At 41.8% G+C, this 16918-nt stretch overlaps 3 protein-coding genes across 3 annotated transcripts in view; all 3 read left to right on the top strand.

Moving 5' to 3' along the window:
• The first annotated feature begins 60 nt into the window (after positions 1-60).
• On the top strand, positions 61-3686 carry clrn2 (clarin 2). Its single transcript, XM_005936738.3, has 3 exons — positions 61-1253; positions 1676-1855; positions 1925-3686. Exons 1-3 carry the CDS (start codon positions 1001-1003, stop codon positions 2191-2193), a joined length of 702 nt encoding a protein of 233 aa, XP_005936800.1. The 5' UTR covers positions 61-1000; the 3' UTR covers positions 2194-3686.
• A 4608-nt stretch (positions 3687-8294) lies between these two features.
• lap3 (leucine aminopeptidase 3) lies at positions 8295-14761 on the top strand. The gene is made up of 13 exons (XM_005936739.3): positions 8295-8491; positions 8662-8783; positions 8865-8919; positions 9006-9111; positions 10066-10225; positions 10315-10479; positions 11287-11445; positions 11547-11671; positions 11777-11865; positions 13637-13739; positions 13848-13927; positions 14006-14118; positions 14242-14761. The coding sequence occupies exons 1-13, from the start codon at positions 8393-8395 to the stop codon at positions 14426-14428; spliced, it is 1563 nt and encodes a 520-aa protein (XP_005936801.1). The 5' UTR covers positions 8295-8392; the 3' UTR covers positions 14429-14761.
• Positions 14762-15300: 539 nt separating this feature from the next.
• med28 (mediator complex subunit 28) overlaps positions 15301-16918 on the top strand; it is a 4372-nt gene continuing 2754 nt past the window's right edge. Inside the window, exon 1 of the mRNA XM_005936740.2 lies at positions 15301-15594. Within this exon, the coding sequence (XP_005936802.1) occupies positions 15436-15594 (159 nt within the window). The 5' untranslated portion in view covers positions 15301-15435. The remainder of the gene's footprint in view (positions 15595-16918) is intronic.

Genomic DNA, 16918 nt, shown 5'->3' on the forward strand with positions numbered 1-16918 from the left:
ACATCTCAAGAGACGCAACTTTTACTTTGAAGGCGGACTCTGGCGGACCATTACACCACTAGCAAGAAGGTGACACAAGGCAGGATTTATTCATGCTTTCATGTCTTTTATGCCCATTTCGGACCCTGCCATCTTGATGTCACAGCAGAAATCAAAACACATGAAACAAGGCAATCTTTTCTAATCTCCTGTTGTGCAGTTTTGGTGAGCCCATGTGACTTTCCGGACAGAAAAGCCCCTGGTGCAGTCTTCTGCTGCTCTAGACCATCTGGTTTGTGTTCAGAGATGCTCTTCTGCGTACCTTGGATGTAACCAGTAGATCAACAGTAGATCTACAATCTTCGGTTTTGAACACATCTCATCTTGAAGAAATTTCTTCAAATTTGCCAAAAGCATACACTTGGACCACAAACAATTTAATATTTGGAGGTCAAAGGTCAAAGTCATCAAGTCTTTATGTCTTCTTAATTTCAGCAATGCCTTGAAGGTAAGAGGTCGAAACACAAAGATGGGGACCAATAAACCCTGGTGGTAGCTAATAGTCCACGCTGACCTTCAGGCTCTGGGACATAATGAACCACATCTGTCATAATTAAGCACTGGTACATGATTTTTAAAGCTGTAACCAGAATTATAGGTCACCGGTTAGATGTCTGCATGCAAAAGCCGAGCAACAAAGGTTAATTAATCCCATGAATAAAGAGGAGAGTGAAAAGAGGGAGAGAGACAGAGAGAGAGCAGAAACCAAGCGCGCAGCACGGATAGAGTTTCTCCCGGCGAGGGATCACTTTGACCTCCATGGATTCAGTTTCCCCTTCCTTGTGACTCACACGTCAAAGCTACACGCTACACGTTGATGCAACACAACGGTGGGAGCAACTATGATGCTTTTTCTTTTCTTTTCTTTTTTTTTTCTTTCTTTTTAAATTGTGGGATAAACTTATGGTGATCGCCGAGCGCGCACTGCGGTTCCTGCCTCGGGGCACCATGGGCTCGTAAGATGCCTTCTCTGTGGAAGCGGATAACATTCTCGGTGGCCTCGGCGCTCTGTATCGGCTCGGTGGTCCTCTTGGTGGTGGCTTTATCCACGGAGCGGTGGGTTACCGGGCGGATCCTCTGTAAAACCGGGGTGGAGATAGTGAATGCGTCAAATCCCGAGCTGGACCAGTTCATCGGGAGCATTTATTACGGATTGTTCCAGGGAGGAAAGACCAAGAGGTGCGGGCTCGGGGACAGGCGGTCCAAAATTTACAGTAAGACGATTTCAGACTTTTAAAACTACACCGATGCTGTCTTATTAGAGTAGAACAACACGTGAGCATCACTTTTGTTTATTTTTACAGGGGGGTTCACCCTGAACTCAAACTTTGTTCTTTTAGTTGTGACATGAGTATAAAACATTTACTAAGATATGATCATAGGCCTTAGAGAGGCACAAAGAAGCTGATGCTGTGAACTCAAACCACTTTCACACTCACAAAAATCAGCCTGTGGCCTTATTTTAATGAATATACCAAAATTTTAGGGTTTGGGTAGCAAACAAAATACTAAAATTATCTAAGTTTGTTTGCTATCCACAAATTTACATAATAATGTAGAGGGTTACAGCTCGACTTTTTATACAGTCCAACAGAGCTGATAAGATGCAGTATTTGATTCTTTCTGCTCTCTCCAGTTTTCCCAAAGCTTGTGCGGACACTGAACGGGGGCCTCCACATGATGGTGATCCTGTTCCTGCTGGTGGCTGTGGGTTTCGCGCTGGTCAGTCTGTCTTTCTGCATTTACAACGCACGCAAGGTTCCATACCAGAGCATCAAAGGGCACAAGGGACTCTATCTGTGGAACTTCATCGCTGGTATGTCTCAGATGATGCATCATTTTGTTTCTTGTCCTTTCCCTGACTTGCCTGCTCCTCTGTCTGCAGCTCTGTTTGGTGCCCTGGGTGTTCTGTGCTTCCTGGCAGCTGTCAGACACCACAGTCTGACAGAGCGAGTGGCAAACTTTAGGGAGCACCTCTTCGTCCTCGTTGTCTTGGATGACAGTCTGGACTGGTCTTTCTGGCTCGGCGTAGGCAGCATTGCAACTCACTTTGCTGTCTGTGGAGTGGTCGCGATGAGTCGTATCAAGCTGCCCAAACCGGAGATCAAAAAACCTGAAGAACCGACTGTCTCTGCTGTGGACCTGCTGTACTGAAGAATATTGTTTTTTAGCATTTTCATCACTAATGATGGACAAGCGCCAACCGTCAAAACAAAATAGTGCCAGGGCCCTGTTCCTTTGAAGCTGTAACTGAGTTTTAGGTTAATTACAGCCAAAATTACTGAGTCATAACTACATAAATTAACAAGTTGGGACTAAAGTGGCGCCTAACTCACATACAAAGCCCAGGCAAATTCGTCCTTACCTTGATGATCATGCAGCTGTTTGAAATGACTAATGTATTAGTATAAATCTGGCTTTGATGCATATGGATTTATACATTGTTATGTTTGATTTTTCAGAGTAAAAGTCAAGCTTAAAAGTAAACATGCCAAATCTCATACTTTGAATGAGTGCTGCAGTGTGCAGCACAGATCCTAAAGTCAGTATGAAAATATATATTTTTTTCTTTTAAATAGTCGTGTAAATAAAGTGTTAATGTGTAATACTATGTTCGTACATCATGAATTTAATTCGGACACTTCAAAGCTCAGCGATACATGTCTGCAAAAGAGCATAGAGGGTTACTTTAGTTATGTCAATCATTCACACTAGAAGAAGATTCACTCTCCTTGGTCAGTCAGTTCATGCAGGAGACAGACATCGAGATAGAAGAGATGGACTGAATGAATGAAAAGGCTGCAGAGCGTCCATCCTGAATTACACCTTTTACCGCATTCATCATCTACATATTGTTTGCAAATACATGATTATTTTCCAATCATATTTATGTGTTGACAAAGACAGAGTAGTGTCTCAAGTACGTGGTCTCTGTCAGGTCCTTTTCTGATGCTTTTTAAAATTTTATTTATTGATATATTTTATTTACTTATTTCATTTTTAAAAAGTTTTAAATGCTGAGCTTGAGAGATTCTTAGCCGATGATGCAATAAATAATTGTATGATGTGCTTAAATAAAGGACAGTGCTTTTAAGTAAAGTCTTCCTATGCAGCTTTCTATGAAGACAAAAAAAGTTGTTTGTTAGAAAAAAAGTGAAAAAATTATTTTGAAAAAGAGTTCATGTTACATCAGCAGGCCGAACTATTTCAGAGTCTTCAAGATCTATTCTCCCTTCTTCATAGAAACGTGTGTTCAGGCGTCTGTATATAAGATAGCATTAAACATCAAGTGCTTACTTTTTTGTGACTAGTTTATGACTTCCCTGGACACCAAAGCTTTGTTTTTCTTCTTAAGAGACTGTCTACAGCAGGGGTGGACAATCTTCCCAAAGAAGGCCACATGAGAAACTGAGACTGTTTCTTACGTGGCCTGACATTAATTTGAACTTTTTCTAATTTACTGGACTGTCCCTCAAGAATAGTTTCTAATGTGACCCCATTGGGAAGATTAACTACCCACCCCTGGTCCACAACATATAACGTCCGATATCCCTTCATTCACACACATATACACATGGTTTAATGATGTTAGAGAATCCCCTAAAAATCATTCCATGTATACAGTTAACTTTTATAATGGAGACGTGCTGTAGGGGAGACCGGGGATAGTTGTAACATTTTTGATATTTCTGTCTGTAAATTGGAGCTCTTTTAAGGTAGTGGATTCAAAATGTAATGCAAAGTATTTACATGTCTCGGCTATTAAATAGTGCAGCTATTTTCTCTGCAGCACAATTACCCATTGCATGGTATGGTCTCAAACACAAAGAGTGAAATGTTACAATTAACCCCATAGTCTGGGTTAGTTGTAACATATCCACAATGAAATAAGGGTACTAACAAAACATTAACATGTAATCTTTGTTTATTCAACACATGAATGCACTTACATCCATTTATGTAGCTGTGTGTGTGTGACAGAATGCAGAAATCTAGCTTTTGAACATATTCCAACCCCCCAAAAAAGACAAATTATGGAATTTTCTGCAACTGAATATTTCATTAATTTTGGTTGGTCTTCCTTGAGTTTGGCCTCATTGGCTCAGTGGGCATTATAACCTACAACTCTTGCACCAATTTTGAACATAACAATGAAGCTGAAAAAATGTAGTTGTTCACCAGCATCGCAATTCCATTACTTTTTATCATGGCTTACCTTGGTGTGGTTTGCAAAGTGCTTCAGAAAGATGAGGAAATCTGTTTCTTGCCCATCCTGATTTATTTCCACTACCAGTACTTCCTACTGGTCCATCTCTGACACAGTGGTCTGCATAATGTATGTGTGGGAACACAAACAGTGGAGGAATTGTGTTGCCAATGGCATTAACCGCATATACAAATGCGACCAGTGAACCTCTCTCTGCTGATGTCGTTGCCCCAACTTGTTTAATATAAGTTAAAGTAATAGTGTGGTAAGTTGTAACATCTGCATTATTGTTACAACTAACCCAGACTGTTGCTGTTACAACTGACCCAGACTCCTATAGCCATGAACTAGCTAACATTACAGCCAACGGCTAAAACATTAGCACTAAAGACCTACACAGAATATATCCCCATAGCAGGGACGTGCAGAGGGGGGGGCTAGAGGGGCTTGAGCACCCGCCCCTTTCCTGATGAGTGCCCAAAGTGCCCTTTTGTTGAGGCAACTTTTAAATTTTTTTTATTTATTTATTTATTTATTTTATGTGTGTGTGCGTGCGGAGTCCTGTCTGTGCCCCTCAACAATAATATTTAACTATTAATCATAGTTTTGCTAAATAAAAGGATCTGGCTTGCATCAGTCACATGATCACATTTAACCAATGATCGCCCTTGACGGCAGAACGCGCTGGTTACGAGCCGGGAACGAGCTCACAAAGAGCACGCGCATTTTTTGCGGTCCGGAGCTGTAGGAGAAACACAAGTTAACTCAGAGACACAGACTGATGCGACAAAACCAGTAAGTAGGTGTAGTGAGGCAGATGAAGCCCCATGAAGCACTGAAGCTTTTCATCCAATTGGTTCACCCCAACGCGAAGCTTCATGAAGCTTCATTTGCTCTAGCAGGACACCTACTGGACGTAAAAATAATAGCTGGCATGAATTTGAAGAGTGTGGCATTATGCACACAGCCTGTAAATGTCAACAACAAAAGGAGTGTGTAAAACATGTATATTGTAGTGATGGCAGTATACTGTGTATATTTATAGTGGCAGTATGGGAAATGATTATTTGGAAATGCTTGAAATGGAAATGATCATTTACTGTGAGGTGAGGTGTGGTTGGGGTGTGGACAGTAGTTGTGCTTTTGTAACGTTGAGGTATGGACAGCTACACACTGAGCCTAGTCCTGCCTGTTCACATTTTATTCTGTAAAAACTAAATTTTCACTGCTTTTACGACCTTTTTAGTGGGGAGAACATAGCTAGGATTTAATGATTTAACAAATCTTTTGAATCCTTTGTCCTCCACAATGCTAAATGGCTGTGAGTCCTCAATCACCATGCTGACCAGGTCTTCATCTATTTGAGATTGTTCTCCTGAGGAAAGACAATAAAGATAAAGCACAAATATAAATATCACACACGTAACTTATAACAGTTGTATAATATTGTTATATCATTTAGTAACATTACTGCATGCTATATTATCATTGCATTTGATGGCTCACCTGGTCTTGCTCCACAATCGGTGTCCCCCTTATTCTCATGCAAAGCTCTGTAGTGCCTAAGCATGGATGAGGTGTTGTTGTTATATCCCAGCTCCCTGGCACATAGCAAACACTTCACCTTGTACAAAAGTCAAGACAGCTCAACATAAATTGTATTGCACCATCAGTATCATGAAAATACATCTTCTGTAGAAATTTACATACCTTGTTGGGAGGAATAAGATCAAAATGTTCCCACACAGGGGAGGACATCCTCCTCTTCTTAGCTGGCTCCATTCTCTCCTGACTTTCTCTCCACTCTCATAAACCTCCAAACGGTCTCCAAACTCTCACTAACCCAACTCTCCATCAAACACCCACATTTTTGAATGAAGTCTGAGGGGTTTATATCGCTGTCATATCTCGCGGCAAAGTTCGAACCACTTCATGAACCAGTCACGTGGTACAGCCGGGCAGCGAGGCTTCGGACGTCATCATTTTCAGCTCCTCCCATAAATGAAGCAAGCCTCGATACGCGCTTCGCGGAAACGCCCCCTCCATTACTCGACACACGCTCCGAAGCCTCGATACAGAACGTCCCATCACTAGTAGGTGTACAGCGCACACTGTAGTGTGTAGCACACAGGAGTATTAGCTTATTACGTACACGTTGGTAAGCTGTCTTGTTGCAACTGACGAACTGAAACAAACGAGCGTGCTGTGTGTGCAACAGCGCGACAAACATTACCTGTCCTTTTATTAACTGCACAAGTAGTGCTGGTCACAGCTGCTGGCTACCTGTGTAAGGCTGTCATGGGTCTGTAGCTCTGTCACCGTTTTAGGGAACATATTTAGTTTTAAAGTAAGTTTCTGGGCATTTCCTGCCTTTCTGGAGGGATTATATTTCACTAAAAAACGATCTAATATGCATGTCCACATAATAATTATTATAATTATAATATATTAAAAAACACACGCTGTATTTTAAAGAACATACATTAAGAAGCAGATTATATTAGATTTATATTTTAAATAAGACAAAATTTGGATTTTACAGCAGTAAAATGATTGTATCTCTACAGTTTAAAAATGTAATAAGCTTTGCCCCTGCACAGAGTGGATAGTGAAACAAATGGAATCATCATAATGACATTATTTCATATTTATTACTTCCCCCTCCTCATTGCTTTATTATTGTAGCTCTAGTAATAAATAATAATGTAAGGATGCCCATAGTATATACAGTATTCTGAAGAAGGTCTAAAATGTCACTGTGTGTGCATGTGTGTGTTTTATTTAGCTGGATTTAAAAAAATATTACTCATGATATAACATTGTGCAGACATGGCTGGTAAGGACATGAGGAGGAAACAGTAGGAGCTGTGTGAGGCTACTAAAGGCAGTGCTATAACATTTTTCTGTCATCATTTTATTATAGATTAAGTGCAAGAGTTGTTAGGTGTGGATAATTAGATTATAGTTTATTGCAATAGCAAGTTGTGCCTTGTTCTCAGATAGACAGCAAGTGGAGAGTGATATATGAAATGATGGGAAAAGGAAGAAGAGAAGCAAAGAGTGATTCACAGGCAGAGCCGAGTTTATGTCACAGTTTTTTGTTGCCTTATGGTTCCAAGCGCTGTCACCAATCTTTGCATTTTGTTATTATCTCATGACACTTGTTTAATCAGCTACCATCTCTCCTGTGGACTTTTTAATGTCTACAGTCTCAGATCAACACAGCCCTGCCCTTCCCATATTAGATTCTTGATGAATGTGTGTTGTTGTTATTCAGCATGGTTCAATGTGCCCCTTTTTAACTTTGAGCACCCGCCCCTTTAAACCTCTCTGCACGTCCCTGCTATAGACATACAAATAACATAATTTAAGTTTGATGAGTTTAACTGCAAAGCAGATAATGCTATTACAAATTGAAATAAAGTAGAAAAACTTACTTTTTGGCATACAAATTACTTTTTTTCGTGTTAAATTGTCTGTGTTTGACAAAATGTGCTGATTTTTCACATGTGATAGCAGAACTGAGTTGGGCATGCACAGGATGAGTCACATCATTTGAAACTTAGCCCTGATTGGAGAAATTGGAAGTGTTACAACTGACCCACGTTACAACTATCCCCGGTCTCCCCTACCTATTACTAATATTGATCAGAAGAAGACTGATGATGCTTTTTAATGTCAAGCTTGAAAGAATATTTATTAGTAGATTCATGTTATAGTCAAAAATAAAAATACTGAAGATAAATACTGTGTGTGTTTTTATCTTTTTGCAGTTTATGTCAAGATTGTTTTACTTAGTGAAGTCAAACAAAGGCGATTGTATCAGTTTATATTACAGCCATTTTAACATACAAATAAGGAACCCGTGAAAACAAATATAAAGTGTTCATTAAAAGTATGAAGTTGCTACATGTTTTTCCAGCTTTGGGTCTTCTTAAACTGCTTTGATCGCCAAATAATATCACAAGTATCCGTAATACTGGCTCTTAATCAATTATCCATCTGCCGCTAGGTGGCGACAAAGGCCCCTCTCCGTCGTCTCACTGTGACGTACAAATAAACGCGACCGATCGGCTTCCTCTCGCACATGCTCAGTGTACGACCTTTAAAAGTGATTTATTTGGGCTCTCGGTGTGTGTGTAACAGATGACAATGTTTCTGGTGAGGACAGCTGCGCGGACGGCGGTGCGGACAAAGTCCTGCAGGTCGTTTTGTGTCTCACACACTCAGCTGAGCGACAGAAAGGTGAGTTTAGCATCTGGTGACAGTTACATCATCATCATCACCACACGAGACTCATTCAGTTTCAGATCAGTTCGGCTCCGTGTGTTGGTTCAGATGCTCTGCAGGTTCATACGTGAGAATGTGGCCGTCTGCATCTTTTATCATATTAAACGGTGTTTGTGTGTCTACAGGGTCTGGTGCTGGGAGTGTTTGAGAAGAAGGAGGAGGAGGATGAGGGCACTCTTCACCTGACAGAGGCGGCTGCAGGGTTTGACAAGTCTCTCTCCGGAAAGCTCTCTGAGCTGCTCAAACTGTGAGTCTCTGTTACCTGCAGACTGAGAGTGAACAGCATCCTTTGTGTGCGATTAGCCTCATAAACATTTGTATTTCCCAGCTCTGGGCCTGCACTCAAGAACGGCAAAAGCAGAGTATTTTATGGACTTCACAAGGTAACAAGGTGTGACTTTATGTTTATAAACCCCCGTCTACTCAGTCTAAGATCTCCTGATGAATGTTGTTTGTGTGTCTCCCGCAGGACTTCCCATGTGTAGCAGTAGTCGGTTTGGGTAAGAACAACGCAGGTGTTTGTCGCACAGAAAACTGGGACACCAGCAAGGAGAACATCAGGCAGGCTGTGTCAGGTATGCCGTTGGTGTGTATAACAGGAGTAAAGTGTTGTGCAATATGGCTTAAATGTGTTATGGACTGGTTCTTATATAGCGCTTTTCTACTCTATTTGAGCACTCAAAGCTTTATACAACTTTCCCCATTAATACAAGCATTTTTTTTAAAACTTCAGCGAACACTTCATCACCAATCTTCTGATTAGTAGATTATCTCACCCATCTATCCATCCATCCTCTTCCACTTATCCAATACATGGTTCTGGTGGCATTCCTACATATTTCCGGTTCCTTATGATGGATCTCAAGGTGTGAGATATGCAATCTCTCCAGCGGGTTCTGTGTCCACCACGGGATCTCCTTGCAGTTGGGTGTGACTAGAAAAGCTCCATTTGGAGGCATCCCAACCAGATGCATGAACCACCTCAGCTGGCTCTTTTTTTTTTTTTTTTCTTTTTTCATCTATGACATATCCCAAAGTCATTGACCTTTAATTGTATCAGCCACAAAGTTAACTCTGCCTTTTCTTATTCCTTCTGTTTGTTAATCAAACAGTCATGCTATAATAATCAGTCAGTGTGGAAACTGCTGTTATGCTTTGACACCCTTAGAAATGTTTGTACAAGTCTATGGTGCGTTTGCGAATGGGTGCTTGTGTAATCCGTGTACTCTGGGTACTGGAGCATAGCACAGCACCTCTGAAATGCTTTGGATCTCAAAGTGAAAGTAAAGAAAAAAAGTGCATCCTCTGATTCGGACACGAATGTTACCTATCTTTAATGCCTCTGGGATGTTTAAAAGGTAAAACTAAATGCATCATATTTGACCTTTAGCTCAGAGGTCATGCAGATTGTCACCTTTAGGTTCTATTGCACAGAATTGCTTCTGTTGCATGTTACATCTTCATCTGCACTCATTCGGGTTTATGCTGAATTCGTACCTGGTTTGTTTCTGTCATTCATGCGCGTTCAGCTGGCTGCCGGTTGCTTCAGGACCTGGAGGTGAGCCACGTGGAGGTGGACAGCTGTGGTGATGCCCAGTCAGCAGCAGAAGGCGCCGTTCTGGGGTTGTTTCATTATGACCAGCTCAAATCCAAGAAGAAGACCAAAGTAACAACGCAGCTTCACGGCAGGTAGATCCGAGAAACTGAAGCTCGCTGACTGTCAGAGGTTTTTAACGCTTTAAATACAGCGACATGCTACTTCCTGTGACTCTTCCTAGTGCTGACGTGGTCGGCTGGGAGAAAGGCATCGTGTATGCAGAGGGCCAAAACCTGGCTCGGCTTCTCATGGAAGCGCCGGCCAATCACATCACGCCTACTGCTTTTGCCAAAACCATTGAAGAGAAACTGGCTCCACATGCTGATCGAGTCACCATACACAAGAGGTGAGTGTTTCGTTAATTTATTTATTTAGCTCTGAGCACTGATTTGGTTGTTGCAGTCAGTTACTTTATTTGTTTATTTTCATAATTAATTGACTTGGTGAATAAGCTATTATTATTATTATTATTATTATTATTATTAAATTAATGTATTTATTTACATTTTTTCATATTTTTTTTAAAGTCATGGGCTGATCTGTTTTCTTTCATAGGGGAACTGATTTTCTTTGGACTTGTTCAATTGGTTGAACAAAATGTTACCATGTTTATATTGTGTAATAGACACACAGTGTTTAATTGATATAAAGCAAAAGCTGTGTGTGGCCTTTAGGCATGGCACATACTCTTATAAACAGATAAACAACAGAGCAGCTTCAAAATAACTGCGCTTTGGCATCTAAGAATTTCCCCTCCAGGTTTCAGGACCCTTTCAATTCAGTTTCCTATTTCGTTGACCTATTGTACTAGGTATGACTGTGCAATGACAATAAAGATTTATCTCTTATCTCTCAAATTACTTTGCCTCCTCTCATCAGTTTCTAATCAAATACTGTACAAAATGGTCGCATTCCCCTGACTGAAGGCATATAAAAAATATTTTTTTATGCATCCATTCTTTTCCACTTACCTAATTTAGGATCGGAGGGGGGCTGGAGCCTATTCCAGCTGCCACAGGGAGAGAGGCAGGGTACACCCTGCACAGAATAGCTCCAATAAGTGAATTACTGTTGTATATTTGCCGATCCTGTTTTTGTTCTGAAGAGTAGATGAAGTAGAAGTGTTTTTGTCTAATAAACTGTGCCATTGTAGACCGCAGGCTTGGATCGAGGAACAACAGATGGGAGCCTTCCTTAGTGTGTCTAAAGGCTCAGAGGAGCCCCCTGTCTTCCTGGAGCTACATTACAACGGTTCTCCTGACAGTAAGCAGCCTCCGCTGCTCCTAGTGGGGAAAGGCATCACGTTTGACAGGTAACACACAGCAACACGGGCTGGGATCAGATACTGTAAATGTCTCACTGAACTTTTTCATTACACCATACAGTGCTGTCTTTATGATTCTCTGTCTGTAGTGGGGGCATTTCTCTGAAGCCCTCTGCCTCTATGGATGCGATGAGGGCCGACATGGGCGGAGCTGCCACGGTGTGCGCCTCCATCGTCACAGCAGCATCTCTGAAACTCCCTGTCAACATTGTCGGTGAGCATCTTGATATTAAATACCCTGTTTGTTTGTTTTTTAAATGTATTTTTGTCATACATAATATGTGTAAGTCTGAGCACTTCACTGCCCTGATTCATTCAGGTCTGGCCCCCTTATGTGAGAACATGCCCAGTGGGAAGGCTACTAAACCAGGTGATGTTGTCAAAGCCAAGAATGGAAAAACAATCCAGGTTAGTGGAATCCTGAAATGGGCATCGAATTGCTACCTGAGTGTGCTTGTGCCAACACTGTGGCTCAAGTGTTAGAGCGTGCCGTCTACCAGTCAGAAAGCTGATGGATCAATTTGCAAGAACTTGGAATTGCTTCTGAATGTTAGAAGGTGCTTGGACATGGATTAATGTGCTGTAAGAATGTTCTTGTGGCTGGTGTTTATTATTAAGGGGGAAAAAAATCCAAACCTACATGGCCCTGTGTGGAAAAAGTGATTTCCCACTAAACCTAATAACTGGTTGACGACCCTTGGCAGCAACAACTGCAATCAAGTGTTTGTGATAACTTTTCCAGCACTGCGGAGGAATTTTGGCCCAATGATCATTGCAGATCCCAACGGTTGATTCTGTTCGTCTGGACGTAGCGATTTCAGTGGGAGAAATGATTTGTCACTCATCCAAATGACTTCTTCAGTCTCAGCTGACTGCAGGTTTCCCCAACCTTATAAACAGTACATTTGCACAATGACTGAAACCAGCCCACTGAATGAACAATGGGCTGTGAGGTCAGTTCCTTTATCATTAATATGCAGATTGTAATGACCATTGATCAACAACCAGTTAAGCCCAATTATTTGCAAAATTGTTGTAATTCAGCCCCACTGGAGGGTTTTCAAGCATGAGCTGCCTTTTTAAGGTCGTGTCACAGCATCTCAATTGGATTCAGGTCAGGACTTTTGACTAGGCCGCTCCAGCGTCTTCATTTTGTTGTTTTTAAGTCATTGCTGGTGTGTTTTAGATCCTTGTCCTACTGCAGAACCCAAGTGCGTTTCAGCTTGAGGGTCACGACTGGCTGGACAGCCTCCTTCAGGATGTTTTGGTAGACAGCAGAATTCATGGTTCTATTTACCACAGCAGTCCTCTAGGTCCTGAGGCAGCACAACAGCCCCAGAACATAACATTACCACCACCCTATTTTACTGAAGGCATGACGTTCCCTTTCTGAAATCCTGTGTCGGTTTCATGCAGATGTAATGGAACACATACCTTCTAAAAATTCAACTTATGTCTCATCAGTCCACAGAATGTTTTCCCAAAAGTCTTGGGGGTCATTAAGATGTCTTTTGGTAAATGTGAGATGAGCCTTTATGTTCTTTTTGGTCAGCAGTGGTTTTTTCCTTGGATATGCCATGGATGTCATTTTTACCCACTCTCTCTCTCTTATTGTTGAATCCCGAACGCAGACCTTAACTCAGGCAGTTCTTTAGATGTTGTTCAGGATCATCTGTGACCTCCTGGATGATTCATCAACGTACTCTTGGAGTAATGTTTTGAGGCCGGCCATTCCTGGGAAAGTTCGCCAGTGTTCCATGTTTTCTCCATGCCTGTATAATGGTTCTCAACATGGTTCTTTGGAGTGCTTAGAAATGATTTTGTAAACCTTTCCAGACTGATAGATCCCAATTACTTTGTTTCAAAGTGTTTCTTTAGATCATGGTATGACGTGTTGCTTTTTGAGATCTTTTAACCTGTCAGACAGGTTTTATGTAAGTGACCTCTTGATTCAACAGGTCTGCCAGTAATCAGGCCTGAGTGTATTTAGTGAAACTGAACTCAGCTTTCCAAAAAATGTGGTTAATCACAGTTAATTTATGATTTAACAAGAGGCACAACTACTCTTTCACACAGGATCGGGTAGGTTTGGATAACTTTTCTCTTTCACACCACTCTAGGTACCAGGACATTTACTGCATGTGTACAGTTGTACAGTGTTTTTGTTTTTGTGTTCCAGGTTGATAATACAGATGCAGAGGGCAGACTGATCCTCGCTGATGCTCTCTGTTATGGACATGTCTTCAACCCCAGAGCCATTGTCAATGTTGCTACGCTAACAGGTATGATTTCTTTAGCAGTTTGTTTACACAGTGACATCAAATTTTCTTTATGCTGCAAGACATTAATCATAGACAAATGTCAAAATCGTGGCATATTTTGTCTTCAAGGTGCGATGGATGTAGCGCTCGGCTCAGCGGCAGCAGGAGTCTTTACAAATTCTGACTGGCTCTGGGAGCAGCTGCACAGGGTACTGCAGATACACGTTAAAACACGGTGTCTCAGTTCATCAGCTCTTCTGTTAATGTGTGTGTGTCTGTGTTTGTAGGCTAGTGTTGTGACAGGTGACAGGGTGTGGCGGATGCCTCTGTTCCAGCACTACACCAAACAGGTGACTGACAGCCAGCTGGCTGACCTCAACAACATCGGCAAGTACAGCCGGTACGTATCTGTGTCTCATCTCCTGTTAGAGGCATCGCTGCAGCAGAGAGACGTCCAGTCAATGCTCCAGTGTGCAATGAATTGGAATTTTTTTTCTTCTTCTCATGAGTGATTTCTTTTTAGTTCTGGTGGTGCGTGCACTGCAGCTGCATTCCTGAGGGAGTTCGTCAAAGCTCCTCACTGGGCTCATCTGGACATCGCCGGTGTGATGAGTAACAAAGACGAAGTCCCCTACCTGAGGAAAGGCATGTCTGGAAGACCAACACGTACACTGGTGGAGTTTGCTGCTGGTCTAGCCCACAATGGCTAAAAGGAGATGGACAACAAATATTGATTAGACTATTTCCCAATCTTCTAGCAAGACTCAACAGTGTAGGAACAGACCGAGGGCCAAACACGATGGTCAAATGCCACACAGTGTGAAACAGGCCACTGGATAAACTGATATAATTATATGAAATGGAGATATTTTTGTAAAACATCTGAGCTTCACTGTTTCCATAAACCACATGCATCAGTCTCAGACCAGTCCCTGGTCCTGTTGTCATCCTGAAGCTGTGTAGCATCAACAGTATTTTTTTGTAGTATGAATAAATAAATTCTTACTGGTAAATAAAAACTGTTTTGTATGACTGTCACTGTTCAAACATGCTCTATTGAGAATGGATGTACACGGTGTACCTCATTATAGTCATTTGATGATTTATTTATTTATTTTTAAGAAAAGAAATATGGACAGTACCTTGCTAGTTTAGGGACAAGGCACTGCCCCCAGTTTTTTATTTAAATTATTTATTTTCTTTTATTTGAAGGATTCTGGAAAGCTGGCTGCAGATTTGCTTCCACTCAGAGATGGCAAAATGAGTGAGCTGGCCTCTCCTCCTGGATGATACCTGACTCACTCGTCCCACAGGTGTTCGATGAGTTGGAGGTCAGGACTCTGCATCATTTGAGTGCACCCACACTAAAGTGGGAAAACCGTTTCTTTGAGGACAAAGACTTGTATGTAGGGGTGTTTAAACTACGTTTGCATTCCACTACAGTGATGCAGCTGCTGCCAATTTCTGATACACAACTGTACAAAATATGAGACATTACTCAGAAGCTTTAATGTATATAAAGATATAGATTCCTATCATCTCTCAGGAGGACGCTTTGACTAAATTATGTCCCCCACAAAAAAGCAACAGACCAGAAAGATATTGCCACTGTGTCCCAAAAGATGTGCAAAAGGTTGTCCACCTAAGTTTGGCTAGAAAGCTCTGTAGACTGTATACGCATGCGCGGACTGTAGAGGGGAAAAACAATCGGATCAAGATGGCTTCGTCCATGAGTGGGATGTTTAGCGGCCAGCAGCCTCCTGGGGCACATCCTGTCGGGGGTCCCGGCGGACCGGGCCAACCGAGTTTTGCTAGTGCCGCTCCCAGGACGCAAGGAAGCAACACGCTGGTGGATGAACTGGAGGCTTCTTTTGAGGTAGGAGTCTTCAGTGCTGGTTTCCTTTAGCTGTGCATGCTAACTGTCGCTAGCAGCTTTAGCCGGTTAGTTAGTGTTTGTTTGCTGGTGCTGTTGTACCGCAGGGTGTACCCATTTTACATTCAAGTCCTGTTCTTAAAATTATTAAAAATAATAATAATTATTATTATGAGCAAGTATTGTGGCGTGTAACAAAGTCCCAGCCTCGCCCCCTGCCTGTGCCCTGCTAATTAGCAGACACTTGGTAACAAACACACGGGCTGCTGTCTTCTAACACCTAAAACACCATAATCCTCCCTCTTTGTCACTTAACTAAAGAAAAAAACACAATAGACACACACTTCACACATCATGTACACCTGACTCCTTTGTTGGTTTAATGCGCTATGCTTCTAGCATTAAGCTGGGCAAACGCTGTGCGATTTTTTTTTTTTCTTCAGTCGCGTCATTCAGCTCCTGCTCAAACTGTACGATTGAGTCGCAGGTATTAGAAGTTCGTAGGTCACGATACTATACGGCCCGATGCTCTGATGCGACCTGAGTGCTCATACTGTGTCTCTCGCTCTCCCTCTCGGTCTTTCACTCACACAGCCCCCCCATCATCAACTTTGCTAAATTGCTAATGGAAAACATTGAGCAGCAATATCTATCCAACTCTTTTCACGGTTGTTGCGGTCGTTTTAATTTTGTGACGCCACGTCGAAATGTCTCGGCTGAGCTTGTGTCCAGACCACACGCTGCACTGCCACGCTGAGTTCTCTTTGCACAATATAAATTACACGAAGGATCTTCTCACATGCGTCTAACTGCTTTTGGTTGGGGACCTTAGTTCTTCAAAAATAGCTGTGGTTTTATATTATGAAACCAGTTTCAGCATGCCTTTGGAAAAATTTACAAGATGACAAAGCTTGGAGACAGACCCGTACAAACACTTTTAATCTCCAAAGAAAAAGGGTACAACCACAGATGTCCCAGTGGATATCCACAGATAAAGAGCTACTATCAAACCTCGCTGCCCGAATGAATGCCATTTATGTGCCAGGTGTTTATCACCTGACATCAGAAACCACTGTGAATAAAGCTGCTGTCAGAGTAAATCTCTGCACCCAGTGACAAACACAAGAATGGAGCTCTTTAATGCAGACGGTATTTAAGTTTCACTAAGGCATAAACATAGAAGTAGTTCTAGTTACAGTTTTTTACTAGCATTGATGTCTTTATCGTATTTTTCAGAATCAGAATCAGAATCAGAAAGGGTTTATTGCCAGATGTTGAGCAGGTTTACAACATTAGGAAATTGCTGCGGTGCTTCAGTGCAACATAC

This window comes from Haplochromis burtoni, unplaced genomic scaffold (assembly GCF_018398535.1).
Source record: "Haplochromis burtoni strain Fernald_Lab_line unplaced genomic scaffold, NCSU_Asbu1 Contig_213, whole genome shotgun sequence".
NCBI classification, from domain to species: domain Eukaryota; kingdom Metazoa; phylum Chordata; class Actinopteri; order Cichliformes; family Cichlidae; genus Haplochromis; species Haplochromis burtoni.

Coding starts and splice junctions, on each gene's coding strand:
- clrn2 (XM_005936738.3), top strand. CDS start 1,001: ATGCCTTCTCTGTGGAAGCGGATAACATTCTCGGTGGCCTCGGCGCTC. Junction 1,254..1,675: donor CAGGCGGTCCAAAATTTACA/GTAAGACGATTT, acceptor TGCTCTCTCCAG/TTTTCCCAAAGCTTGTGCGG. Junction 1,856..1,924: donor TCTGTGGAACTTCATCGCTG/GTATGTCTCAGA, acceptor CTCTGTCTGCAG/CTCTGTTTGGTGCCCTGGGT.
- lap3 (XM_005936739.3), top strand. CDS start 8,393: ATGACAATGTTTCTGGTGAGGACAGCTGCGCGGACGGCGGTGCGGACA. Junction 8,920..9,005: donor TATTTTATGGACTTCACAAG/GTAACAAGGTGT, acceptor TGTCTCCCGCAG/GACTTCCCATGTGTAGCAGT. Junction 11,672..11,776: donor ACTCCCTGTCAACATTGTCG/GTGAGCATCTTG, acceptor TGATTCATTCAG/GTCTGGCCCCCTTATGTGAG.